Source organism: Leopardus geoffroyi, chromosome C3, assembly GCF_018350155.1.
Source record: "Leopardus geoffroyi isolate Oge1 chromosome C3, O.geoffroyi_Oge1_pat1.0, whole genome shotgun sequence".
Classification (NCBI taxonomy): Eukaryota; Metazoa; Chordata; class Mammalia; order Carnivora; family Felidae; genus Leopardus; species Leopardus geoffroyi.
The window spans coordinates 63,983,146-64,010,313 of NC_059338.1; the positions used below are offsets into that span (position 1 = coordinate 63,983,146).

General features: G+C 41.7%; 2 protein-coding genes across 6 annotated transcripts in view; one reads left to right on the forward strand and one right to left on the reverse strand.

The window, feature by feature from the left end:
• The window catches only part of ADSS2 (adenylosuccinate synthase 2), a 37,124-nt gene extending 18,413 nt beyond the window's left edge, over positions 1-18,711 (reverse strand). The window contains exons 1-4 of one of the 3 annotated variants that reach the window (XM_045453175.1): positions 18,308-18,711; positions 6,016-6,118; positions 5,139-5,207; positions 3,153-3,203 (exon numbers count right to left, since the gene is read on the reverse strand). In XM_045453175.1, coding sequence (XP_045309131.1) covers positions 3,153-3,203; positions 5,139-5,207; positions 6,016-6,118; positions 18,308-18,490 — 406 coding nt within the window. In that variant the 5' untranslated portion in view covers positions 18,491-18,711. Of the gene's footprint in view, positions 1-3,152; positions 4,563-4,823; positions 5,208-6,015; positions 6,119-18,307 lie in introns of those variants that run through there. The other 2 variants (XM_045453176.1, XM_045453177.1) reach the window with 2 other exon arrangements.
• Positions 18,712-20,404: 1,693 nt separating this feature from the next.
• The window catches only part of CATSPERE (catsper channel auxiliary subunit epsilon), a 197,889-nt gene continuing 191,125 nt past the window's right edge, over positions 20,405-27,168 (forward strand). Inside the window, exons 1-3 of one of the 3 annotated variants that reach the window (XR_006705997.1) lie at positions 20,424-20,527; positions 21,446-21,544; positions 21,735-21,783. Coding sequence is in view for 2 of the 3 variants with exons in the window: in XM_045453178.1 (XP_045309134.1) it covers positions 20,463-20,527; positions 21,446-21,544; positions 21,735-21,783 (213 nt within the window). In the remaining variant the exon portion in view is untranslated. Of the gene's footprint in view, positions 20,528-21,445; positions 21,545-21,734; positions 21,784-27,168 lie in introns of all 3 variants that reach the window. The other 2 variants (XM_045453178.1, XM_045453179.1) reach the window with 2 other exon arrangements.

Genomic DNA, 27,168 nt, shown 5'->3' on the forward strand with positions numbered 1-27,168 from the left:
ACCGCATCACTACATGCCATGGTGCGTTTGTTACAGATTTATCTTGTTTGTCATCTGTCTGCCCTACTATACCACACGCTCCATTTTTTCTACTGCTGAATCCTCAGTGCCCAACACTACACCTGGCACAGAGTAGCCATTCAATAGATAGTTGCTGAATCAAAGGACAGACACCAACTAACCTAGATTTCAAATGTTTAAAGAAATTTAAAGTCTCAGCCATTTCTCAGATCTCTTTCCATCGGTAAGTATCTCTTACATTACAAATTTTGTTAGGCGTTTCAAAGCGACAGGTCGCAATTATAATGTAATGGTTCCCTGCATGCTTGCTTAAGTATGCTAACGTAAAGAACTGACCAACAATGGACTCATTTAAAAATTTCTGTAAAAGAAAATTAGCTGTTTAAAGCAAAAATTTAAGAATGCAATGTAGAGTTTATAACAACGTAGACATGAAATGTAGGACAGTAATAACACAAGGGACTGGATAAGGGGTATAGAGGGCGTCTGGGTGGCTCAGTCGGTTAAGCGTCCGACTTCGGCTCAGGTCATGATCTCGCAGTTGATGAGTTCAAGCCCTGCGTCAGGCTCTGTGCTGACAGCTCAGAGCCTGGAGCCTGTTTCAGATTCTGTGTCTCCCTCTCTCTCTCTGACCCTCCCCCATTCATGCTCTCTCTCTGTCTCAAAAGTAAATAAACGTTAAAAAAAAAATTAAAAAAAAAAAAAAAAGAAGAAACATTGCCTTGTAAAAATCTTGGGTTAAATATCATATCATGTTAAGGTAGATGATTAAAGATGCATATTATAGGGGCACCTGGGTGGCTCAGTTGGTTAAGCATCCAACTTCAGCTCAGGTCATGATCTCACCGCTCGTGAGTTCAAGCCCCGCATCAGGCTCTGTGCTGACAGCTCAGAGCCTGGCGTCTGCTTCACATTCTGTGTCCCCCTCTCTCTCTCTGCCCCTCCCCCCTCTCAAAAATAAATAAAAACATTAAAAAAAATTTTAAAGATGCATATTATAAATCCCAGAACTACCAAAATTCACAAAACAGGAGGTATAATTAATCAATCAATAAATAGTGCAGATAATATTTAAAATACTAAATCTAAAAGAAATCAGGAAAAGGAGGAAAAAAGACAATGGCAGGAATAGAAAACAAAAAGCAGATATAAATTCAGCCATAACGTTAATTAACTATGTTTATAAATAAATGATCTAAACACTCCAGTTAAAGGAGACATTGTCACAATGAATAAAAAGCAAGACCAACTATATTTTGTGTATAATAAATGCCCTGCAAATATAGATATAGATAAGCTAAGGATGGTTAGATTGAAAAAGATACCTCCTGCAAACGCTGATCTTAAGAAAGGTGTGCTGGTTCTTAAGAGTAAGGAATATTACCGCGGCACATTCCTGTGTATACCAACATACATGAGGACATCTCATCACGATCAAAGTTAATCCACCAAAACAGAAGTTTAAATAGACACACCACCCAAAGCACACAAAGCAGAAATTGACAAGAGGTGAAAAGACAGACGAATCCAGTTACTGCTGGAGGTTTCAGCGTGCCTCTAAGTGACTGACAGCAAGGAGACAGAATACCAGCGAGGACACAGAAGACGTGAACACCCTTTAACTGACACTTAGGGAACACCCCACTCTCAACAGAACACATATTCTTAGGGCATGTCGAACACTAACCAAAAGAGGCCCTGTGCCAGGCCATAACACAAGTCTCGACAAACTGAAAACAAATGAGATCACATGCAGAGTATATTCTCTGTCTATAACAAAGTCAGGAATAAATAAGGGAAATCAGAAAAAGCATCCAATATTTACAAATGTAAACGTATTTCTCAAGAACTCGTGGGTCAAAAAGAAATCACCAAAAAGTATTTTCAAATGAATGGAAATAAACGTACAAAATGTCAGTATTTGTGGAATGTAGCTAAAGTAGTAGGAGACTCATACGCAGCTTTAAATGCTTATATTAGAAAAGAAAGGTCTACGTCAATGATCTAATAAGCTTGAAAAGAAGCTAGAAGTGAGCAGATTAAACCCCCCAGAGTATGTCAGTCCAGCACAGTTCACTTCAGAGAAATTATTTGAATGGATTACTGAGGTTTAGCCATAGGCTTCAGCCTCTGCTGGTAATTTGGAGGCACTGCTACTTAGCTGATACTTAAGAAACTTGATGGGGTCGCTCTTAAATGGAGGTCAAGGCTAAAACTAGAGCAGCTCTTGCCTCAGGAGACCTTTGTATTTAAATACAATATAAGGGGTGCCTGGGTGGCTCAGACGGTGTGTCTGTCTGACTTGGTGTGTCTGTCTGACTTCCGCTCAGGTCGTGAGCCCCCGGCTCGAGGGTTCGAGCCCCACGTCAGGCTCTGTGCTGACAGCTCGGAGTCTGGAGCCTGCTTCAGATTCTGTCTCTGTCTCTCTGCCCCTCCCCTACTCGCTCTCTGCCTCTCTCCCAAATATAAAAAACATAAGAAAAAAGTCTTTAAAAATGCAACTTAAGAGCTTGCATCGGTCAGTTCTCTCTCTTTCCTGGTTAGTGTCTCAAAACCATGTGACTGATAATTAACAATTCTATCCCTTCAAAGGTAGGACAGGAACAAGGAGACAAACTTCAAACTTCTTGGTGCTGCTTGAAGTTAATTTGAGAATCCAGTTTGTTCTAACAACGGACAAGGAGGCTACACTGAATAAAGTCTGAACCACTGAAAAAGCCACATGGGTACATTTTAGACACAAAGAGTCACTCTCAAGATTTTTTCCAGATAGAAGACCTGCTTTTTACATGCGTATTAATGTGCAAGTAAATGCTCTTCATATTTGATATGGTTTATTATATCTTTTATTTTATTTTTTTTTTAAGTAGGCTTCATGCCCAGCATAGAGCCCAACGCGGGGCCAGAACTCCCCACCCTGAGATCAACACCTGAGCTGAGAGCAAGACTCAGATGCTTCACCAACTGAGCCAGCCAGGTGTCCCTAATATGCTTTATTTTATAACAGAATTAGAGACGTTTCTCATGAAATGCTGCTTATGTTATTCATTAGTTTAGCTAATTCCTCAGAAGTTAGTGATAACTTTCTGAGAATAAGGCAGTTATAAAAAAATGCATGTTATGCCCCTTACCAATGTGAGCTCTGTCGGATATAATAAGCCTTTTTTCCCAGCCTTCCAGACCTAGAGGGAAGGAGAAAAAAGATACAGTTAACTGAACACTTTGTATAATTTTTAAACCTTAATTTCTTTAGGGATACAATGTTTCAAAGTGTTTTTCACGGAAGTAATCACTAACACATCTTGTCTTCTGTACGGGATACATATTTAACAGGAATGTTCTGACCAGTCATTCATTATATATACACTCATGAACAAATTCTATCTTTTTAAATGTTTAACTCTAAAACGCTTCAAACTCAAGCCAGCCGGAGCCACATAAAATACTTCTAAGAATCCAAAAGCAAATGGTGGGAAAATGTCATTTTTGTTAGAGGCAGGGGAGGGGGAATTTGCTGCAGAGCAGGAGAAGAATTTTAAGAAAAGGGAGTTAATTTGGGGAATGGCACCCTTTCCCAAAAGACAATTATAAAAAGTGGGATTAGAGGCGCCTGGGTGGCTCAGTTGGTCAAGTGTCTGACTTCAGCTCAGGTCATGATCTCATGGTTTGTGAGTTCAGCCCTGCATCAGGCTCTGTGCCGACAGCTCAGATCCTGGAGCCTGCTTCGGATTCTGTGTCTCCCTCTCTCTCTGCTCCTCCCCTGCTCGTGCTCTGTCTTTCTCAAAAATAAATAAAAGTTTAAAAATTTTTAAAAGATTAAAGAATTTAAAAGGAGACAGCACCACGTAGGTAAAAATGCAGGGAAGCCAAGAGGGATGAGAGCCGCAGGCAGCCAGGATTCTGTGACATCACATCGAACTGTCAGGAACACTTGAGGTTGGATTGCTACTTTTAAACTTGAACAATGAAATCGAATTGAGTATTTCCAATGAGCCAGGCTAAGGGCAAACAGTGCTTTTCCTCAACTGCGTATTTATTATTTGCGTTGCCAAGTGCCCCTCAAAGCCCAGCAAGGCAGCCAAACTGAATGTAAACAGACTTCCACAAATCCCAAAGAGATTAGCAAAGGCAGGAAATTAAGGCTTTAAAAAAATTGTTCTTAAGGAGATGGGAGTGAATCATGTCATAGAAAGAGCATCTCTCTCATGTGGAGGGAGGGACAGAAACAACCCTGTTTTATCCCAGGGTTATACAACCCACGGGAACGACACTGACTGACTGTGTGCAAAGGGGACCTCACTGGTTTCCTGACTCCCACAAGCTAACGTTTGGTTTGGGAGGTGGGGATGATGAATCTCTGGAGTTTCTCCACCAGCGAACGGACAGTGATTCCAGGAGCTTGAAGAGAAACTCTATGGATGACCTGGGTGTCAAGAAATCAGGGCTTACACAATTACCTTATTCTGTTTGTCTTCTGTTTACAATACTGATCATACTGAATAAAATGTAACCGACATTGAAAACATTTGTCCTACGATAACCTGCAATTTTATTTATTTTTTTTTTTATTATTTTTTTTTTTTTAATTTTTTTTTTTTCAACGTTTATTCATTTTTGGGACAGAGAGAGACAGAGCATGAACGGGGGAGGGGCAGAGAGAGGGAGACACAGAATCGGAAACAGGCTCCAGGCTCTGAGCCATCAGCCCAGAGCCCGACGCGGGGCTCGAACTCACGGACCGCGAGATCGTGACCTGGCTGAAGTCGGACGCCCAACCGACTGCGCCACCCAGACGCCCCAACCTGCAATTTTAAAGTATAAGACAAGGGAGCCTGGGTGGCTCGGTCGGTAAGCATCCCACTTCGGCTCAGGTCATGATCTCACCATCCGTGAGTTCAAGCCCCGCGTCAGGCTCTGCTCAGAGCCTGGAGCCTGCTTCAGATTCTGTGTCTCCCTCTGTCTCTGCCCCACTCGTGCTCTGTCTCTCTCAAAAATAAATAAACATTAAAAAAAAAAATTTAAAGCATAAGACAAAATGTTTTGTCCGGTGTGAGATTTTTCAACAAACTTTACAATAAACAAACCAGTTACCAGGCAAAGCAGTCAGGCTTTCATACCTTTTCCCTTTTGGACATTTTTCTCTGCTTCCTCAAATAATCCAGGTAGATGAATTACCACACCATTTCCTAAAGGAAAGCAAAAAAAAAAAAAAAAAAAAAAAGACCAACCTTAAATATTTATACTTATAATACAGATATACATAATGATATTAAAATACAGACATCTATGATAACTCTCATCTAGAATAGCAGGTAAATGAAGGACTTAATAAACAGAATATCTGATTTCTCAGGGAGTTACCACAGAAATGATTCCAAGTTTTTAACAGTAGTGTAATGTAAATACACATAGAATATAAAGCACTAAAGTTACATTCAAAATAATTTGAAATTTCTTTGAAACAAAGTGAAACTTATTCTGAAAGAACCTAGTTAGGTCGGTGTAGGCAAACTGAACCAGGTTACAACGATGCTAAATCAATGCCTTTAAAATTGGGGAATCACACCCTATTAGTGGCCATAAAATCAATTTAGCGGGTTGTGATTAGCATTTTTAAAGATAAAAAACTAGGCCAAAAAACTTTAGATCGCATCACATTATGAGGGTTCAGCATCAATCCGTGAAACACCTCCTATATTTCTCACTGTGCATCAGTGTTTGGAAAGCTGATTTGATGATCTAATACTACTTTATAAATTTAAGATTGCCAATGGCCACAGTTAAATGCAAGTTATTCCAAAAAGCATTAGTGCTAAAAGACAGAGTTGTAAAATAGCCAGAGTTAGGTTTATTCCAGAAGGTACCAAGGTCAAGATTAATAAGGGACCAGTGATTATTTGAGCAGTGAGAGATGAAATCAGCTTGGATAACGAAAAATGAACACCATTATCAATTGAGGGAAAAAACCCCAAACGGTTCAGTTTATACACTCACCAATGAATGCGGTAACATTGGGATTAATTATTCCACTGGGTAAAAGATGAAAATCATATTCCACAGAATCTACAACAACTGTATGGCCGGCATTATTTCCTCCCTGAAAATATAAGACAGGGGAAAATTGACCCAGACAATAAATATGACAAATAACACATCTCCCTTCTAAAGTGAACTAGTAATTTCTTCTAAAATGTCAATATAACTGAAGAAAACCCAAGTATGTATTCGCCACAAATACTTATTTTTATTTTTTTAATGTTTTATTTATTTTTGAGACAGAGAGAGAGAGAGACAGAGCATGAGCAGGGGAGGGGCAGAGAGACAGGGAGACACAGAATCCGAAGCAGGTTCCAGGCTCCGAGCTGTCAGCACAGGGGCTTGAACTCAGGAGCCGCGAGATCGTGACCTGAGCCGAAGCTGGACGCTCAGCCAACTGAGCCACCGAGGCGCCCCACAAACACTTATTCTTTAGAGGCTTTATAATAGTTTGACTATACCCTCTTCTTCCCCCACCACAGTGCCCTGGTTTTTCCTGACAGGATCTAGAAAACTAATAAATTCAGGTTTCTAGAAGGTAGAAAGACATCTCCCCTCTTAAAAAGAGAAAAAAATGTGAGAAAAGTACAGGGAACAATTAGTTATTCTGGCTTGGGCATTATAGAGGACATGTAGCAATCTAATTAATTATCCGTGATATTTCATCCAAACACAGAAAAATCCCTAGATTAAAAGAGTAATCGATCCAGTTATGTCGACCCTAACTTGACATAAACATTCATGTAATTCCCACGGTACTAAAAGGGCGTCAAGCAGCTCTGTGACCTGAAATGTGTATTCTTACACGGACTTATCTATCAAAGAGGAAATCTCCAAGTAACTCCTTCCAATACTGGCTATCCTGAGACTCCAATTCTTAAATGTGTAAGTCAGTCTTGTGGGTGTTTAGTACCAATCCCTGAATCCGCTCATCTCTGGATAAAGTAATACACTGGGTCAAGGAACCTCTAAAGTTGAGAAACATACTATAACCCCATAGTGAAACTTCCACTCTGTGAAGCTGATGCCTAGAATGGTCAACACAAAGCAAAACCTGAGGTCAGATTAGGTTCACAGGAGACTGATTATTAAGTGACCACATAATTTTTCTAATTTTTTTTTTTTGAGTTTATTTATCTTGAAAGAGAGAGAGAGAGGATGGCACAGAGAATCTCAAGCCCACTCCGCACCCTCAGCACAGAGCCTGACCTGGGGCTTGAAGTCACAAACCGAGAGAACATGACTGAGCTGAAATCAAGAGTCGGACGCTTCATAACGGACTGAGTCACCAAGGCGCCCTAATTTTTCTAATTTCTAAGCCTAAAAAACATTAAAAAGAAAAACCCCACACAAATCAACTGATATTTAAACTTCTACATAATATTAACAAAAAGCTTAAAGTAAACAAACCAGGAATATATTTGCAACAAATACAAAATTTAACAACATCCTTGTTGGACACTAAAAAAAATACCAATACACTATGTGTCCTGAGAATGACTAGTTTAACTTTATCCCAAGGCTGTTTTTGACAAAATGAAGGTTATTTACTTTTTACCAAATCATCACCAATCACGAACTCACAAAACCTGCCAGAAGATTGGTCTTGCACAAATAAATAAATAAATGCCTATTTACACTGTTCTCCACAAATACAAAGCAAAGAACTGCCTGCTTTAAGACTAGTACATGTCTATGTCAGGTATGTTTAAAACAAAACAAAAAAAGACCGGACAGTGAGGTCTGGAAGGCAACAGGTGGGCGGCAGGTCACAGGAGGACATAAGCAGGAGTGATTAGCAGCACTTCCCTCACTCGATACACCACCAAGGGAACCTGGTAGTATTTCCCTACTTTTTATGTTTTAATAAGAAACATCTGCATGTGAGAAAAGGCTCTGAAGGATGCCCGGTAGGGGTGAAGTCTTCCTCATAGTCCTCGCCCCACCAGGCCCTCCCTACCAGTCACCACCAGGTTTTGGTGTAACTTCTGGAGGTAATTTGCCAAAGCCAACAGGTAATCTGCATCCTGTTTCATTGCACACATCCAAACGGCGGGAGCTGTATACTCCCGGGCAGCCTGCTTTTACTTAGCAAATCTGAGCACGCGTTCCACACCTTGTGAACTGAACCACCTCATTCTTTTCATGGCCCTACCGTACAGCTTTTTATACGGTCCCATACAGAATTTATTTCCCACAAGAGAGGCATCCGGGTTGTTTCCAATCTGTCGTCCTTAGCAACAACGTCACGGCAGCACTTCCTGGTGCACACTTTATTATGACTTCACACTTGTGCAAGTTTATTACCAATTCTGATAGAACCCTAAAAGAAAAATAACTCACAGGACAATTCTTACTTGGTGTTTATAGCTTTTCTTTCACAGATCTATCCCTCATGCTAATATTAGCTTTTTTTATCACGACTTTTTACGATTGAGGAGACCTTCCCCCAAACTTTCAGGAAAAATCTTTCCGGAGTATAAAGCTCATTCAAATTTCTGGAGATCCTACGAAGAGATCCTATGAAGATGCTCATTTGTTATTAATTCTAAATTGTTATAAATCACTAAATCTAAGAAATTTGTCCTCAACTGTTATAAAGTACTAGTGACTTTATGACAAAAAAAAACTAGTAAAGCACTATTACTTCAGCAAAATCAGTTTATTTTTTTAATCCATCATTTGCCTAAGATAAAAAACCACGCCACAACTTTTGGAGTAGACCTCTGAAGTCAGTCTCCTAATTTACATAAAACTACTTTTATAGGTACACTAATATAATCATTTGGTGAAACAATTATTAACTCGGCAGTGCCCAATAATGTTCTTATTGTGTAACCAAACCCTACTCTCTTAGATAATGTTTTACCAAGACAGGCAGTGATGGTGGCAGCAACCGTAATAAAGCGGATTGTTTGTTACGGGTTGTGAGAGATGACGCTAGGGGGATGAGACGGTTTAATTTGTTAAGTTCTTCCAAGTTTACAGGTGGTGGTTCAGGCTGGAAAAGTTCAGCTGCAAAAGGCTTGAAAATCACACTTTAGTGAACAGCTGAGCGCATTCAAACATTAATCAGCCCTTTCGATAACCAATGTCCTATATTCAGGCTTCCTATCTCATGGAAGATTTCTCATTGAAATCTCGGGATTTCAATCTCATTTAAATTCTACTTGGTTGAGCAAGAAAATGTGGTTAAACATGCCCAGAATAACCCTAGCTTATTCATTCTATTAAGGAGCTAGGGAAGAAAATGTAAGCCTGCTTATTAGCGTATCTGGTCATTAGTGCCCCGGGGGAACTGGGGTAGGACGGCTTCTAATCTCAAACACACAACTCTGCAGAAAAGATTCCTAAGGTGAACTGAGGGGGAGTTACTCATAAGGAGCTTCCTGACAAGGTGATCTATACAGGAGATAAGCTTTCGTAAACTGTCGTGTTTTACAAAATGCGACAGAGGCAGCTTCAAATCTGAAGTGTCTATTTGGCTGCTAACCTCAAATATTCATAGATGGTGTGCAATATACAAAAGTCCCCTTGGGAGCTCAGGCAATGGTCTCCAAACACAGACTACACCGGTCCAAGGAGAGGTCAGCACACTAGCAAGTAGCAAAACACGGTTTCCATATGCGCACCACTGCTAACCACACCACACCCTCCCCCCACACCCTTCAGTGAATTAGGGGGGCAGAGTCTGAACCACAGGCTTCCACATCTGTGATCACACTGCCGGTCACAGGGGCAGTTCCGCAAGCGTGCCAGAGCAAGTAACGAGAACATATATATTTAATCGTGTTTAATAATTCTCACAAGGAGCACTGGGGAGGCCAGAGAGCACTATATAAACGATGGGAGAGGAATATCGTCTACTTTTAACGGAGATGTACTACTCTCTTCCCAACGCGAAATTTCTGCAAAACAAACTTGATAAATTATCCCCCCTCCCGGTAACGTACTAATCATATATTCATATTAATAGTTACAAGTAACTATGTCTTGCTGTTTTGTTAAATTCCTGTAACACATGGTCCTAGTCACTCATATAGGACACATGTAGGTCCTAGTTACTGTTAACTATCAAAGCTGCATGTTTTATATCACTTAACTAAAAACACAGAATGTGTTTAATTGTCATACAATCAAAAGAGCTGTGGGCTAGCAATTAATGTTGTTTTCCAGATCAATGATACCAAGAGAGAAAATATTTTTTAACAATTCTCAGATGCCTTAATTTTTTAAACATTTTAAATTCTGAAATTTACCCTTTAAAACCCCAAGAAACAAGAAATCCGTGTGAACCCAAAGTAACTGCATATTATGTGGCAAGTTGCTTTGAGAAAAAACCTAAGTTTATAATGGCTTAAATGATGGTTTTTCCTATACTGAATATCAAGAATAAATGCAAATTCAGGGGCACCTGGGTGGCTCAGTCGGTTGAGCATCTGACTTCGGCTCAGGTCATGACCGCACAGCTCTTGAGTTCGAGCCCCGCGTCAGGCTCTGTGCTGACAGCTCGGAGCCTGGAGCCCGCTTCAGATCCTGTGTCTCCCTCCCTCTCTGCCCCTAACCTGCTCACATTCTGTCTCTGTCTCTCTCAGAAATAAACAAACATTAAAAAATTAAAACAAACTAAATAAAAACAAGAATAAATGCAAATTCACTGTACTGAAGTAAAAAAATAAACCTATGAAAGAAAATCCAATCAGGTCTCACCAGTCACAAAACATCCCCTAATTTGGTATTTATTTTACTGATTCTCTTCGACTGTTATTCTTGCTTTAAGATTAAATATAAATAAAATATTAAATATGCTGCTTAATGACCAAGAATAAAATGTCTCTCGAACATTATGATGGAGAACATTATGATGGAGGCAAAAGCAGAGCTAAAATGCTATGTTCTCAAACCTAAAAATCAAAGTTTCTGACGTACGCTTTTAGTTTTATAAACCATTCCTAAGATAGGCCATTTTCACTGTTTTAATTATAGTTAATCAAAACCAATTTTTTCAAATGTTTATTTATTTTTGAGAGAGAGCAGGGGAGGGGCAGAGAGAGAGAGGAAGACAGAGGATCCCAAGTGGGCTCTATGCTGTCAGCACAGAGCCTGATGCGGGACTCAAACTCAGGAACTGTGAGATCAAGACGTGAGATCATGACCTGAGTGGAAGTCGGATGCTTAACTGACTGAGCCGCCCAGGTGCCCCAATAAAAACCTATTTAATTCCAAACATTCTTCTCTCTAGAAAAACAGCAGCTCTACAGTATATTTAATACTGTTACCAAACAATTCACAAATAATAACCCAGAGCCAGTATTTCTTCATTGCGCATTTTCCTATATAAAATTAACTCTCCGTCAGCTACACCTTCTTTATGTTTTGTCCCTCTTCTTTTCCCTCTCCCCCCAAACTCCTTATTTTGCAAATCATTAATTGACCCAGACTGGGAAACCTGATCCGACCAAGCCTGAGCCAATCAAGATCCTCCCCTCTTGGGAATTGGATTTTGAGTAGCGAGAAAGGCAGTAGCTCAGTGACACCTGTAACCTAAGGGAGCCTCCTTTAAAAAAAGGTTGCCAGTTCGGGCTGCTGAGCTCCCAGGAGCTGCCTTTACCCGAGGCCACCCTGAGGACTGGCCAACCCGTCCTTGCTTCAAACAATTCCCCATTTTGCCTAAGACAGCCTCCCTCCATTGCTAGCAAACAACAGACTCCAAATGATTCACCGCAGGAACTAACTGCAATATAGTATGCATACAGCTGGCTCTCTAAAGTTCCTATCTTGCACTGGTGGTAAACTGAATATAAAAAATGATTAACTTCCAAATGTTAGTATGTATGCTGTCAAGAACAAAACTCGGAAGCACTACAGGGATGGTATAACAGTATTTAGTTATTTTGTAACTGTTCTCAGTTGTACACTTCCCAATTGGGGTTTGAAGCCTAAGAAAGGAGACAATTAATTTTCCTTCCGCCGGAGCCGTCAAGCCAAACCCTAGAATAAAAGCTTGGATCAGGAAATGGTGGTATGTGCAAGTTTCCAATTAAGAAGCTCCAAAGGTCCAGGGGAGATTCAAAAGAAAAGGTTTTGGGGGCACCTGGGTGGCCCAGTCAGTTAAGTTCGACTTCAGCTCAGGTCAGGATCTCACCGTTTGTGGGTTCGAGCCCCACGCCGGGCTCGGTGCTGATACCTCGGAGCTTGGGGCCTGCTTCGCATTCTGTGCCTCCCTCTCTCTCTCTCCGCCCCTCCCCCACTCACGCTCTGTCTCTCTCAAAAATAAACAAACATTTAAAAAAAAGTCTGGAAGGGAATGAAATGAAACGACATTAGTCTGCAAAAGCGACTCCAAAAAAAGAAAAGAAGAAAAAAAGCGACCTCTGGTTCCCAACTCAGCTCGCTATTGGGGTGTTACCTCTTTCCCAAATCACTCCCCTAACTGAGTTCCTGCTGTGACCGCGGAGGGGAAGACAGTCAAGGCCCCCCCCCCCCCACCCCGCCGTGTTGCAAACCCGAAACAATGGCGTCTGCAGCAACACCAGGCGCCCGAGAGTCCAGGGCTGACACTTTTGTGCGCAAGCCTGGAGGCCTTTCTCAGGCCACCGAGGCCTCTGACACGGTCTGGGCGTCTTTGTCCTTTCTGCCCCAGTACACGAACACCGTGTTATGACCACAGAGCGCAAAGTGAACACCCGTCCACAACAGGTCCTGCCCTGGATCACAGGAGAGGACAGCAACGCCTCACACCCCGCGCCTCCGAACCATCCCAGCAAGCAGAGAAGGGTTCCTATGTCTTGCCTGGAGTCTTCAAGCATCTTAGAAACCTAACAGGCTTTTGAGACAACGCTGATGACCTGGGCTGGTTTCTCGGGAGAACGTCAGACCTGTGCCTGTCTTTCCACACGAAACACTTCTCCTTACGCCAAAACTAAAACACTTGTCAACCCACAGAAAGAAAGTCATTATAAACAAGGATGACTAGCCTTTTAGGAAGACGTTCATCTAATTGCAATTGGCTTATGATTTCAAAATAGAACAGGTTAAGTGACTAGCAGTAAGTCGACCAGTTAAACTATTCAGCAGTAACCAGACACACTAGATAGGAAGAGAAAATATATACACTGCTCAGTTGTCTTTTAAAGGCTTAAGATACTCTCTTTACCTCACGTTATTATGGTTACCTTCCAGTTTCGTGCAGATAAATGTCACACACATGATGAAAAGCTCTGGAGGACCTTAGGTTCCTAATCAAGCCGCGTGTAGATGCTAGGCACCAAGCTCTAATATACACACTTACTAAACCAGGGTCACGGATGGAAAGATCAGACACGCAGCCAAAAACTGCATAAACCAATGATGTGTGATGCAGCTTTTGTAAATGCTTGAGAAAAGTTCACCCAATCATTACATTTATAAAGACATTTCCTTAAAAATGCACTGGAAGTGTACGGCAGGTTTCAAGTAAAAAAAAATTTTCTCATGAATAAAAAAAAGGCTTGAAATAGACAAAAATCCCACTTTTTAAAGAAGAATTCTAAATAATCTGAACTACACAGAATTAAAAGTTGGTTCAATGCAAAGAACCATCCCACGTTGGAGCCAGAGTCGCCTTGGGAAGGGACTTCTGTTGACGGTTCTCAACTGTGCCCACAGCCAACACTGAATACCTCAAAGTCCTCTTTTCCACTGGTAAAAGTATTCCGACAGTCACCAATCTCTACTTATTGGTGAGTAGCTTATCCATACTGATCTTTAGTGTCAAAATCTGACATGGGGCCCAAAAGATAATACTGCTAAATTTGGGTCCGGTTATAGTAAGCCAGTAACTATATGTCAATTTACCATTTCACTCTACATTTGTTCTGGGCAACAGTTTGTCCTAGAGATAACTTGAAATTACCCAACTCACTCACCCATTCCCACCAAAATTAAAGAAATAAAATAATATTGATCAGATGTCACTGAGATGATCTCATGATTTAAAAATTTATGCCTCAAAAATAGAGATTATACATTAACAAATTACATGTTATATCCTACTGTACTATTATATATAATATCATATATTATCTATATTTATATCAACAGAATAGGCTTAAACAGTAAACAACTTGAGATATCCTCATTAACTAAATTTTCAGATCTACTGCCCTCAGCAGACAAAAACTATTTTACTAGAATGACACGGCATTCAAGTGAAATATGCTGAGGAAATACACACAAAAAATTACATACATCAGTTATCTCTTCAAACACACAAGACATAAGACTTTAATATAAACCATTAAAGCCTCTGAACATAACGGTACAGTATAAAAGTACTAGTTAAAATACTAAGTAACAAATGTTAATCCAACCAATGCTGGGGATTCCACCTTAAACTCATGCCATCAGTCAATTAACTTGTCCAGGGAGATGTTAAAATAATTTACAGGAAAGGGTTAAGCTACCGGTCTCAAAGAAATTTCTAGACGTGATCCAAACACCTAATAAATATTTGTTGAGGATTTACTTCCTCTCTGTCTCACACGGTACTTGGTGCTATGGAAAAAAAACAACAAAAAAAGCACAAATCGTCGTTTTGAGAAAATTTATATTCTGGCAGGGAAAACACAGTAATCCAAGAAAGCAAGATTTAACCAAGTATACCACACATTGGTATACATCTCTGTACTTGGGAAAGTCTATGAACTTTATAAAAAGTGTTGACAGGGGACACAGAAATAGCGATTATTATGAATCTGGAAAAACAGTTTACCCTAAATGCTAATTCTTTACCACCTTCAAAATTGTGGGAAGTGGTTTGGGAGGTAATTTTAGCTGTATCAAGTCAAGGCATTAAAAAACACTTTAGTTATGCCTTTTAAATTGTCTCTCAATTTTTCTAATCATTCCAACGACAAAGTCTCAGTTTGCTGCTGTTAGGTCTTCTATACTTTTTTTTTGTTGTTTTAACTTACTAATAGCTGGTTTCAGAGCCTTCTGCGAATGTCAGCATCTAGCTACAAATTAACATTTTCTTCATTGTATTTATTTTCATGGCAAGCTTTTACATAAAGCAAGTGACAGGATACACTTTGCCTTTATAATTAATTTTAGTTAACATTTTTCTTTATGTTAACTTTAAAACGCTGAGGGGAAAAAACACAAAGAGAGAGAGTACTGTCCTAACTATTCCGGATCCCAGGCAACTTCATGGTTAACCAAGACCACCTTGCTGACTTTCTAGAACAATAAATAAACCTGCTTAACAAGTGGTAGAAACGGTAACTGCTAAAACCTCTGTAGTTTCTACTCAACAAAATAAAGAAAATAAAATATAACAGTTTACTCTGGAGGATGGGGGGGGGGGTGGGGGTGGGGGTGATAGCAAGAGACTCCTAACAAAGCAACTTTTATGCTGCCAGAAAGGGGCCGACCTACACCCACCCATACTTTAACTCTTTGAAAAACCCCTACCAGTATCCTTCTCCAATCCCTAACTGGCAATACCTGCTTATGTAGCAGTTGTCCCTCGGACTGTAAGCTACTTGTGGGCACAATCCCTGCCTTTTTCAGCTTCTTAAGTCTGGGGCTAAGTGGTTCCCCCTTTATCCCCTGTAGATACTCATTCGGTGATTGTTGGATAAATAAAATACACCTGGAGTTGGTCCTACACGTACGGCTTTTCCTTAAAAGACATCAATTTAAAATTAAGATATCAGGAGTGGTTGTTCTTTGATGTTAAGCCCTACATACTGATTTATGGATCTAGAGAATTTACCAAATTGTAAATAATTCCGTATAAATCCTGAATCTGCAATACAGGCCTTAAGGGTGTTGATGAAAATGCCACTAGCGTTGCATCTACTCTTTCCAATAAGGCATTTGATATATTTAACATAGTTAAATGCAAGGTCAGTTTTTCTTTCAAAAACTTTATTTTAAATTGGAAAAAATTCCTTTATGATTCCATTGTTAAACCATAAACACATCATCTGTATACCACTTCTAGAGAAACAATCTGTACACAAGCCGAGTTTATGGCATGAATATGATCAATAAAAACCGTACCAAGTTCTAAAAAAGTATAGATTTCCAGTAACACACAAAACTTAAATCACCAAACAAGGCATTTCAAGCTACAAATGTCTTTCCAACGTTGACTTTTCCCAGCGCTCTATAGACACTGAGAATTTCAACATTCCATATTCTTCAGTTTTATAAGCCAGGAGAATTTCAGTAAGTAGGAGTCAGCTTACTAGGGCTGACCAAATAATATAAAGTTACCAAGGTGAATCACAAGAGAGACGCTTAAATCTATTCATTACGTAACTACTCTCAGTAACAAACTAGTAAGAGTCCTTCCAATGATGAGCTCTTAAAAGGCACTAGAATATGAAGATTTTAGAATTATATAAGGATTGCAGTCAGTCAAAAGTTTACAGGTGGCGAACGTCTGCGTAACAGGTCTGCACAAATGTTCCTCCTCTGTCTTCAGCTAACAGTTTTAAGCCAAACTTGGCTCCTTTTCAATCACTTCTCTCTAGGCTTTCCAAGGGCATCAGATGAGATTGGTCCACGACCTTCGTCAAGAGGACATTCACAACAACACAGAAACACCTTCTCTTGTATACAAATTCATTCTACTATTTTTCAAGGAAATACTAAAATCGAGGATCTTTTAGAATAAATGCTCTTCAACGTTACATTCTCCAAACCTTCTGACAACCCATAATGTTACTCAGCCTAAGCATTACTATTTCTGGGTAAGGAAGACGGCAGGAATGACAGGGAAGGGGACAAAGAGGCCGAGCCTCTCTCCCTTTCTACCCAGCAAGAGTTAGGTATTCTCATTCTTCTTTCCCTGTAGCATGGCCAGATCTGATTTTAAGACAAAAGCAAGGTGAAAGCTGGCTTTTGGAGCAGCTCCTAAGGCCATGTGGGGCAGGACTTGCATGGAAACACGCTTAGGAGTAAGGCAGTAAGTAAGTAAGGTAAGTGGGTCGCCAGAGGGCCGGAGGAAGAGAGATCTGAAGGTGGGGAGAGGTGGTGGTGGTGCTAAGTGGTAATACTAAGAGGCCATGACTACCTTGGCTAAGGAATGGGCAGGGTGAGTTTCTGCATGCAAAAAACAAAACAAAACCCCACGACAAATCAGAATATCTGCATTTAGCTTTTTCTGTACTTGTGATTACTTTGTTTCTGCTTGTTCAAATGACATTCAGGTAGAACGCTTTCAATCGAGTGGGCCTACTAACTTGTTACAACATACACAGCATGGCATCATCATACTGTGCCATGTTCCCGAGGAAGAGACCTACCTTCTTGCGAGGTAAACAGCAGTTCATTTCAAATACATCGCAATTTGTTTTGAAAGTGGTTATTGCTCAACCACTTCGAATTTTGAAACTGGTAATAGTTATCTAAGAGCCTTCACAAAGGCGTAGCCTAGAGGCTGCTTCAAAGCAACCAACAAATCAGAAGAAAGCTTACACTGAAAACCACGTGTCTCCGGGTAGGAAGTACATTACCGTTCCATTTCCCGAAAGTTCACTTTCCGTGTGAGCGTAACAATGTAAATATTTCTAAATACCACATTTGACATCCGCGCATTATTTGCCTCACTCGTAGAGGAGCTGGGATTCTTTCATCTGGGACCAACAAGTAACAATAATCTACCCTTAACATGAACACACGGGGTACGGAGTCAAAACCCGGGGCCGTTAACTGTGCAAAGCCCGGAGGCTGGGTTCTCGTGTCAACAATGTGGACGGGAGGAGGCAAAGGTCTGCACGCTGGGGGCCTGCAGGTGGGGGAGTGGCGAGCGGCTTTTCGGGCGCTTCGGAACAACCCATTCCGCCCCCCCCCCTTCCATCGGTCTCCCCCGGCTGGGTGGGTGGGTTAAGGGGAGGGAGCGTGCTGCAGCCGTGCGGGGTCTCCGCCCGGAGTCGGGAGCAGGCCTCCCTCGGGCGGGAGCGTCTCAAACTCGGACCGTATCCCGTCCCCACCCCGGCCCCAGACCCGGGGCTGGGCACTGCCCCCCACACCCAAAACTGCAGCCCCCGAGGGATCGCGCGTCTCCCAAAGACTCCCCGTCAACCAGAGCCACCCCAACCCCTCGGGTCAGGGGTCTCTGACCTCCCGCCATTTCTCCACGTCGCCGCAGCTCCGAGCAGGAGAGAACCTCAAGGTGACACCTCCTTTTGGACGACGGATCCGGGTTCCGCGCCCGCGCTCTCGGGCCCGGCTTCGCGTCAGAGCCCGGTCGCCTCACCTGGCAGCGGCACACGATGTCGGCGTCCTGCGCCAGCAGATCCACCACCTTGCCTTTGCCTTCGTCGCCCCACTGCGCGCCCAGCACCACCGTCACCCGGTTCCCGCCGGGCCGCGCCCCGGGGCGGCCGCAATCGCCGTTGGGCAGGGAGGATGCCGCCGGGTTGGTCTCGGCGAACGCCATGGCTCCGGTGACGCGAGGAGAGCCCGAATGAGGCGCGGGCGGCGAGGAGTGCGCGAACCGAACTGCTCTGCGGCCGCCAGCCACATGCGGAGGAAGAAGGAGCCAGAGGCCGGCCCCGCCCCCGCCCCCGCCGGGCCGCCCCTCTCCAGCCAGGCCCCGCCCCTCTCCCCGCCACAGCCCACTCAAGGGGCGACCATGACTGCCCCGCGCAGGCCGGCCGCCGCAGCACCGCCCGCAGGAAGAGGCCCCGGTGGCGGCAACCGCCGCCACCCGGGACTGAGGCCACGCCCCTTCCGCAGCCTGGCGCGCCACCCCAGGGGGAGCCCGCGAGCGGAAGGTGGCGGGGGCGGGGCCTCGAGCGCGCTTCGCCTCATCGCCCCGCCCATCCGCCCTGGTCCCGCTTTTCAAACTGGAGAGGCGCGGAGGTGCGTGCTCGAGCGTCGGACTACAACTCCCGGCATGCAACGCTCTGGGCGGAGGCGACGTTTTCTGGGGCCATGGTGTTCTGCCGTCTGCAAGCGTTCGTCCTCAAATTGTTTTTTAATGACTTGCCTTTATTCAGCGACGAGATAGCGTGTGCGAAATTCAAAGGGTGGAATTCCAAAATATAAGTGGGATGGAATTGAAATGTATAGATTTGGAACTGGAAACTAAAGGCCTGGAAGTAAGAGAGATGGGGCAGGGATCAAAGAGGGCAAACTCAAAAGTAGAGCAATGGAAGACATTAGAACTGAGTCTAGAGATCAAGTTCTAACCCTTCTCATTTTACACACTAGTAACAGAGGCTCAGAGAAGAGGAGAATACTGATGTATAGTTTGTGCCAAATATTGTGATGCACTTAGCTCTTTTAAATTCCACAACCACGTAAGGGAAGTAATACTCTCTTACCCTTATTTTATAGGATTTAAAAGTTAACTTGCTCTAGTGCGGGCTGAATTGGCACCGAGAGAACCCAGAGCCCAGGCCCTTTTTGTACATTCCACTCTTTAGTGTTTGAATCGCGCCTAGCTTCTGGAGTAAACTGTATCAACTGCTGATCTAATGCTCTTCCAACTGCAACACAAATTAACTATGACAGCTAATTCTGATATAAAGATGCTTCGGGAAAAAGTGCGAATAGAGTCTCATGTAAACATTAAATGCAATGCCTACTACATATATATCGTATACACACAATCACGTTCTCTAATGGTCCCTAGAGCGTATTTTAGTATTATACTGGTTTTATTCAATGATTCCTTGTCCGTAAACCTTGAGGACGTACTACAAACCATGATGGTACTGGGCACTGAGGACGTAAGGAGGAGTAAAGGTAGTTGCAGCACTCAAGGATTCAGATTATTTGGTCTACTAACAAACATAAATTAGAAAACTGAAAATTGTGGTGTTTGTTTATCTTAGCTTTACCACAAGATTACAAACCCCTTTGTAAACCAGAAAGCTGTCATATTTCCTTGTACTCAAGTGCACGAGGTGGCGTTGGGCCTAAAGTAGGTGCTCAATAAGTCCCCGTTACTGTTCATTTCTGTTGAACTTAAAAACCACTTCTAGAGTGCTGGATCCTGGAAAGCACTGCCAGATATGTATTCGCTATTGCAATATTTATGTACAGTCACAACGAAGACTTGGGCTAAAGGATGTAGGAACTTAAAAGCTTCACCCTCGTTCCGTCAACTGGGATTTTCCGGAGTGGTTTTGCTCTTTCACTCCCAAAAAGCACGGTTTCTGCCCTTCCTCCCGTCTGGCTTTACGTTTCCTCCTCCAACCAAAGGCCAAGCTCAGGAATAGCGCAGGTAGCTGCGCGCTGGCACGCATGCGCACTGCGCGCTGGCCCTCGCGGGTGGGGCTCGACCCCGCCCTGCGGCGCGGGGCCCCGGGCACCTCCTCGGCGGGTCCGCCGGCACCCCCGGGGAGCGCGCGAGGGCAGGGTGGGCGTGGCCCAGGCCGTTGGGCGGACGCCATCCCGGCGCCATGTCGGCCCAGGGAGTGGCGGTGTTGCTGTCGTGGCTGAGCTGCTGCGGCTCGGCCCTGTGGAGGTAGAGAGACGCCCAAGGCGCCCTGGGACACCGGGCAGGGCGCGCCCCCGCGCCCTGGCGTCCTGGCCCACCCGCCCCTGCGGACCAGCGCCCCGAGCCCCAGCTCCCGGCCCCCAGCACCGGCGCCCCGCCGCCCCCTTCCGCCAGTTTTCCATGAATGGGGCGGGAGTAAGGGGCAGTGCTAGGGCTCTGCTACTCCAGGGTCTTGGTGACTTCGCGTGGCTGTCGGGTGCACAGCTGAGCCCCCGCGAATCCGTACACTCGTTTCCTCCTGCCGCGCTCTCGTTCCGCCAGAGACGAGCGGAGCAAACGAGAACCCAGAAGTCGCCACCACCGGGGAGTGGAGGCAGGGAGCGAGGGCACTTCCCTAGGATGACTAGGTGGTTGATGGTTTCTAGTGCTTTGTAAGCTTCCATTTTTTCCTCTATAAGGTGAAGAAGATGAAACCTGCCTCACGGGGTTGTCGTGAGGCTTGAATGCAAAGATATATTTAGCTCCCAGCATAGGCCTGGCAAACAATGGATCAATAAATAAGGATAGGGGATATTATTAAGGATAGCCTGTGAATTCTAGGTGTTATATAAACTTTATGTTGTACCCCAGAGGTCACCAAACTTTTCTGGAAAGGACCAGGTAGTAAATATTTGGGGCTTTACAGATGATGCAGTCAACCCTGCCATCTTAGGGATTCACGCACACCCTTACAATAGCGAACCAGGGAATGTGGCTGTGCGCCAATGAATCTCTATTTTAAAAACAAACAGGTGGAATTGGACCTGTAAGGCATGGTTTGACACCCCCTGGTCTACATTCATAACGGACGAGAATACTAAATTCATTGAGATAATTAGTGCAGACAAAGTTGCAGGCAAAATTCAGGGTAGATGTCTTGTTGAACGAATTCTTCCTTTGCTCAAGGTCTAACAGATATGTACCTACATTTTCTACTAAGAGCATTAACATTTTGTTTTTGACATTTCGTATCCCGATGGAGTTGGTTTCCTTTAATGATCTAAGGTAGGGCTGCAATCATTTCTTTCTCCTTATGAGTCCAGTTCCGTTTTCCAGTTCCATTTATTGAATATTGCCTCTGTCATATGCAAAACTTCCCTCTGCACTTATGTCAACTTAAGGGTTTGCTATACAATCCCTCTTATTTGGAGGAGAAATTAGTTTTAATATTTATATTTGACCTTTTCCTCCACAGGTATTCCAGTAACAGCCCAAGCTACCACATTTTTAGTACCAGAAGTACTGTAAGTGTTTAATTTTTTTCAAAGTATAGTCAAGAATCATTTTTTACCTTAGAGCAAAGAGCAATGTTTTATACTTAGTTGTATAGTGTGGTGTCATTCATTTGTTTTTATTTTATTTCCGTTGTCTCATTTGTCATCCTAATATAAATCCCCTTCCCGATGAATGTCCTTAGATATGTGTGTAGCAAAAACAAATAATGTGGTTTTGAGTGTTTTTTTTTTATTTAGTATTCACAGATAAGATGGCCATACAATATATTGAGTAAACTATTGACAGTGAAAGAGTGCTATTAATATTTTTGCTGGGACAGCGGGTATGAATTGGAACTGCCTAGATAAACGGAGATGTATGGTCACCAAAGCTGTAGATTTCATTCTCTATATTACTTTTTTTATCCAATACTTTGCCTTAATTTCTTCTGAATGCTGCCTGCTTACTAGTGTGTGTTTTATTTTATTTATATACCCCCCTAATGATGGACACATGGCTTTCTATCACCACAAACAACACTGTGAAGAAGATCCTTCTACATGTCCTTTTACGGGTCTGCGCAATAATTTTTCAGTTATGGTTGCAGGGACACAGGGAAAGCAGACAATTTAACTAAATTCTGCAAGATTGTTCTTAAATGGCAATCACAATTTCCACTCTCACCTAGTGCACATCTCCACCAAAGTCTGGTATTATTGAAGTTTCTATTTTTTACCAACATCGTTAGTATGTGCTAATATCACTGTTGCTATTTTCATTTCTCTGACGGCTAGTGATTTTGAGCATCTCTTACCACATTTACACAAGCTTCTCTTCTGAATTGCCTGGTCATAACCTTTTGCCCATTTTCCATTTAAGTTTATGCCCTTTTCTTGTTGATTTACAGAGTGCTGTATACATTCCACTCTCTATATTAGTTGAATATTGGTTTTAAATGTTTCAGTTATCAGGGCATCTGGGTGACTCAGTCAGTTAAGTGTCCAATTATTGACCTCAGCTCAGGTCTTGATCTCAGAGCTGTGAGTTCAAGCCCCACGTTGGACTTTGCACTGGGAGTGAAGCCTACGTAAAAAAAAGTTTAAGTTTTAATCATTTTCTTGTCTCTCATCTACTCATCTAACCATTAACTTTGTCCATGGATATTTTATTTTTCAAGAAAAAGCCGACTTTTGTTGAACCAAACCACTCTGCCTCCCCGCTCCCCCCCACTCTTTTTGACCTCATACTTTCTACTTTTTTTGGAGCCTTTTTTTTTTTTAGTGTTTATTTATTTTTGAGAGAGAGAGAGACAGAGTGTGAGTGGGGGAGGTGCAGAGAGAGGGAGACACAGAATCTGAAGCAGGCTCCAGGCTCTGAGCTGTCAGCACAGAGCCCAACATGGGGCTTGAACTCAAGAACTGTCAGCTCATGACCTGAGCCAAGTCAGACGCTTAACCAACTAAGCCACCCAGGTGCTCTTGGAGTCTTACTTAAGAAAAATCTTCTCCTGCCTGGAGTTGCAAAGATATTTATCCTTTTTCTTTTATATGCTTTATATCTTGACCTTTCAGATATAGGTCAGAAATTCATCTAGAGTCCACTTGTATATAATATAAAGTATGCATTCACATTATTGTCTCCATGTAATGAACCACCATCAATTAAACAACTTACTGTTTTTCAATTATTTTCTGGTATTATCTTTTTAGATGTTGTCAATATCTATATATAGAAAAAAGATAATACCAGAAAAATAATAGAAAAACAGTAAGTTGTTTAACGTAGCTGCAGTTTAGTTTCAATGGTGTATACTCTTTCCTTGAATTAACATGCCACAGTATAGGCATCCTTTTATTCTAGATAAGCAACTAGGTTGTTTCCATTTTTAGTCTGCTATGATTAGGGCTACTAGGAACATTTGTATGCCTATCTTCTGGTTAACATATATGCATTTCTGGTGGGTATATAACTAAGTGGAATTGGTAAGTCCTGGGGAATATGCACGTGTTCAGCTTTAGTAGGTGATGCAAAAGATTTTACAAAGTAATTGTATCAGTTTACACTTATATTCTATGTTTATATATATCATTGCATTTACATTATTAAAAATTTATTACATTACTCAAAGTCAGGCAAAAGGAAGCTATACAAACAACGTCATTTGTTTTTAAATCCATTGCTATCCATTTCTTATAAAATCTGTACTTATCACCTAAATTGTTATTTGTAGTTAATTTCTTTAATATCATTTGTCTATTTCATCTTTGTTTCTTGAACATCTTTGCTGTATAATTGACCATTTGATTAGTCATTTTAAAAATCTCTTTTTTTTCTAAGTAATCTCTGCACCCAGCATGGAGCTCAAACTCATAACCCCACGATTAAGAGTCACATGCTCCACCAACTGAACCAGCCAGGCACCCCGTAAAAATCTCCTTTCTTGATCTCTACTGTTTCTTTATCACTTTTCGGGGGGATGACAGAAATATATCATCTTAGTTGGCAATTGGTAACCAAAATAGTGGAATTATGTCATTATAGAAATGCAAATTGGGAGCCAGAGTTTGATTCTCCACAAGGAAGGTAGACAAAATGCAAGAGAGTAGATGCTAAAACCAGTGGTATAGCAGCTTCCTTGCAAGTGATATTCAGAGAAAGAAAGAAATTATTGAGTGTACAGAAGACACTTTAGGGATGAAATATTTCATAAATCTTGATGGAAAGCATTTTGAAACAATTTTTCTCTACCTATTTGCTTTTCTGGGAGCTTTGGCATGAGCTTTGGCAGGATTCAGGTTTGACACACATCTAGGAGCCTGTGAAGGTGCTCTGAGGGAACATAAGCTGATGGAGGCCATCTCTCTACTTCCCTATGTCTCTCTACAGCTTGCCAGTATCTCCCATAAAGGAACTTATGTGTTTGTCTAGAGCCTCGTTTTTGTAACCCACAGGACACCTCCGGATTTCCTGGCTCTAGTGGCCAGGGAGGCTTACACTTGTAGTCCCATTGGACTATATATATTTGTATACTTTAAAAGCTACTGCTTGAGTGTCTGGCTTCTAGACAACATGAATCTAAGTGCTCACTGAGATTCTCCCTTTGGGACAATGACAGGACTGGAACATCCTCAACTACTGGGAGTTATTAAAAATAAGGTAAGCTTCTTAGACAGTCACAAAGTTTTGAAGGACAACCAAGACCTAGGGCAAGGTTAAATGATAAGCTTCATCTTTTACAGAAGGCCACTTCATCAAGACTAGAAGAGGTGGTTATTTTATCTAATGCATAGAAATGAACACAAGAGAGTCAAGGAAATAGAAGAAACAGAGGAATATGTTCCAAACAAGAGAATAAGATAAAACCTCAGTGACAGGGGTGGGGGAGACACCTTACTCTAATGGAGATAAGTAATTTGCCTGATAGAGTTCAAAATGATAGTTGTAAAGATGCCCTTTGAACTCAGGAGAAGAATGGTTGAACACAGTGAGAACTTCAACCAAGAGATACAAAATATAAGAAGATACCAAATAGAAGTCACAGAGCTGAAGGATATAATAACTGAACTGAAAGGTACACCACAGGGTTCAGTAGAAGACTAGACAAGGCAGAAGAAAGGATCTGTGAACCTGAAAGCAGAGCAGTGGAATACACCTAAACAGAGCAATAAAAAGAAAAAAGAGTGGGGGGAAAAAAGTAAAGATATATTAAGGGACTTACAGAACAACATCAAGTGGACTAACATTCACATTATAGGGGCCCAAAAGAAGAGAGAAAGGGGCTGACAATTTTTAAAGAAATAATGACTGAAAGCTTCCCTAATTTGGGGAGGGAAACAGACATCCAGATCCAGGAAGCCCAGAGAGTTACAAATAGGATGAACCCAAAGAGACCCCAACAAAGACACATTATAATTTAAACATTGAAAGTTAAACACAAGGAGAGATCTTACAAGCAGCAAGAGAAAAATAACTTCTGTTACATGCAAGATAAACCCCATAAGGCTATCAGTAGATTTTTCAGCAGAAACATTGCAGGTCAGAAGTGAGTGGCACAATATATTCAAAGTGCTGAGAGAAAAAAACTTCCACACAAGAATACTCTGTGCAGCAAAGTTTTCATATAGAATTGAAGGAGAAATCGTTTTCCAGATAAGCAAAAGCTAAAGGGATTCATCATCACAAACTAGCCTTACAAGAAATGTGAAAGTGACTTTTTATGCTGGGGGCGGGGGGGGGGGGGGAAGGTACTAATTAGTAACAAGAAAACATGAAAGAATAAATCTCACTGGAAAGGTAACTGTATAATAAAGGTAGTGGGTATAAAGCTAGTGTGAAGGTGAAAAGACAAAAGTACTAAAAATAAACTAATAATTTCTTAAGGGATGCACAGGAAAAAAAGACGTAAACTATGACATCAAAAACAATGTGCAAGGGGTTAGTAAAAATGTAGCACTTTAGATTGTGATCAACCTTAAGTTATTATCTACTTAAAATACACTGTTACAAGTTTTTGTGTGTAAGCCTCATGGTAACCACAAAGCAAAAAACCTGTAGTAGATACATAAAAGATAAGGAAGAAGGAATCTAAGTATGCCACAAAACAAAGTCAACAAAACAAAAGAAAGAGAGGAGAGAAGAAACACAGAGAAACTACAAACCAGCCAGAATACAGTTAACAAGATGGCATAAGTACAGCCATACCTCATATCATTGTGCTTCACTTTATTGTGCTTTGCAAATACTACTGTTTTGTTTTTATTTTTGTTTTACATATTGGAAGGTTTATGGCAACCCTGCATCAAGCAAGTCTGTCAACACCATTTTCCCAATACCATCTCATCTGCTCATTTCATGTCTCTGTGTCACATTTTGGTAATTCTCACAATATTTCAAATTTTCACTATTGTATTTGTTATAGTACTCTGTGATCAGTAACTGCAGCTTGCTGAAAGCTCACATGATGGTTAGCATTATTCACAATGTTTTTTAAACTAAGGTGTGTACGACATAATGCTATCACACACTTAATAAACTATAGTACAGTCTAAACAATTTTTATATGCACTGGAAAACAAAAAAATTATGTGATTCATTTTATTGTGATATACAATTTATTGTAGTGGTCTGCAAATGAAACTGCAATATCTCAGAGGTATACTTGTACATACCTATCAGTAATTACTTTAAATGTAAATGGACTAAATTCTCTAATCAAAAAACCAAGTGGCTGGCTGGATTAAAAAAAAATCCATCTATGTGCTGCTGATAAGAGACTCAACAGATGTAAGGACAAACACACAGACTGAAAGTGAAGGGATGGAAAAGGATGTTCTGTGCAAATGGAAACCAAAAGAAAGCAGTGTTGGCTATACTTATATCACACAAAATAGGCTTCAAGACAAGAGCATTACATG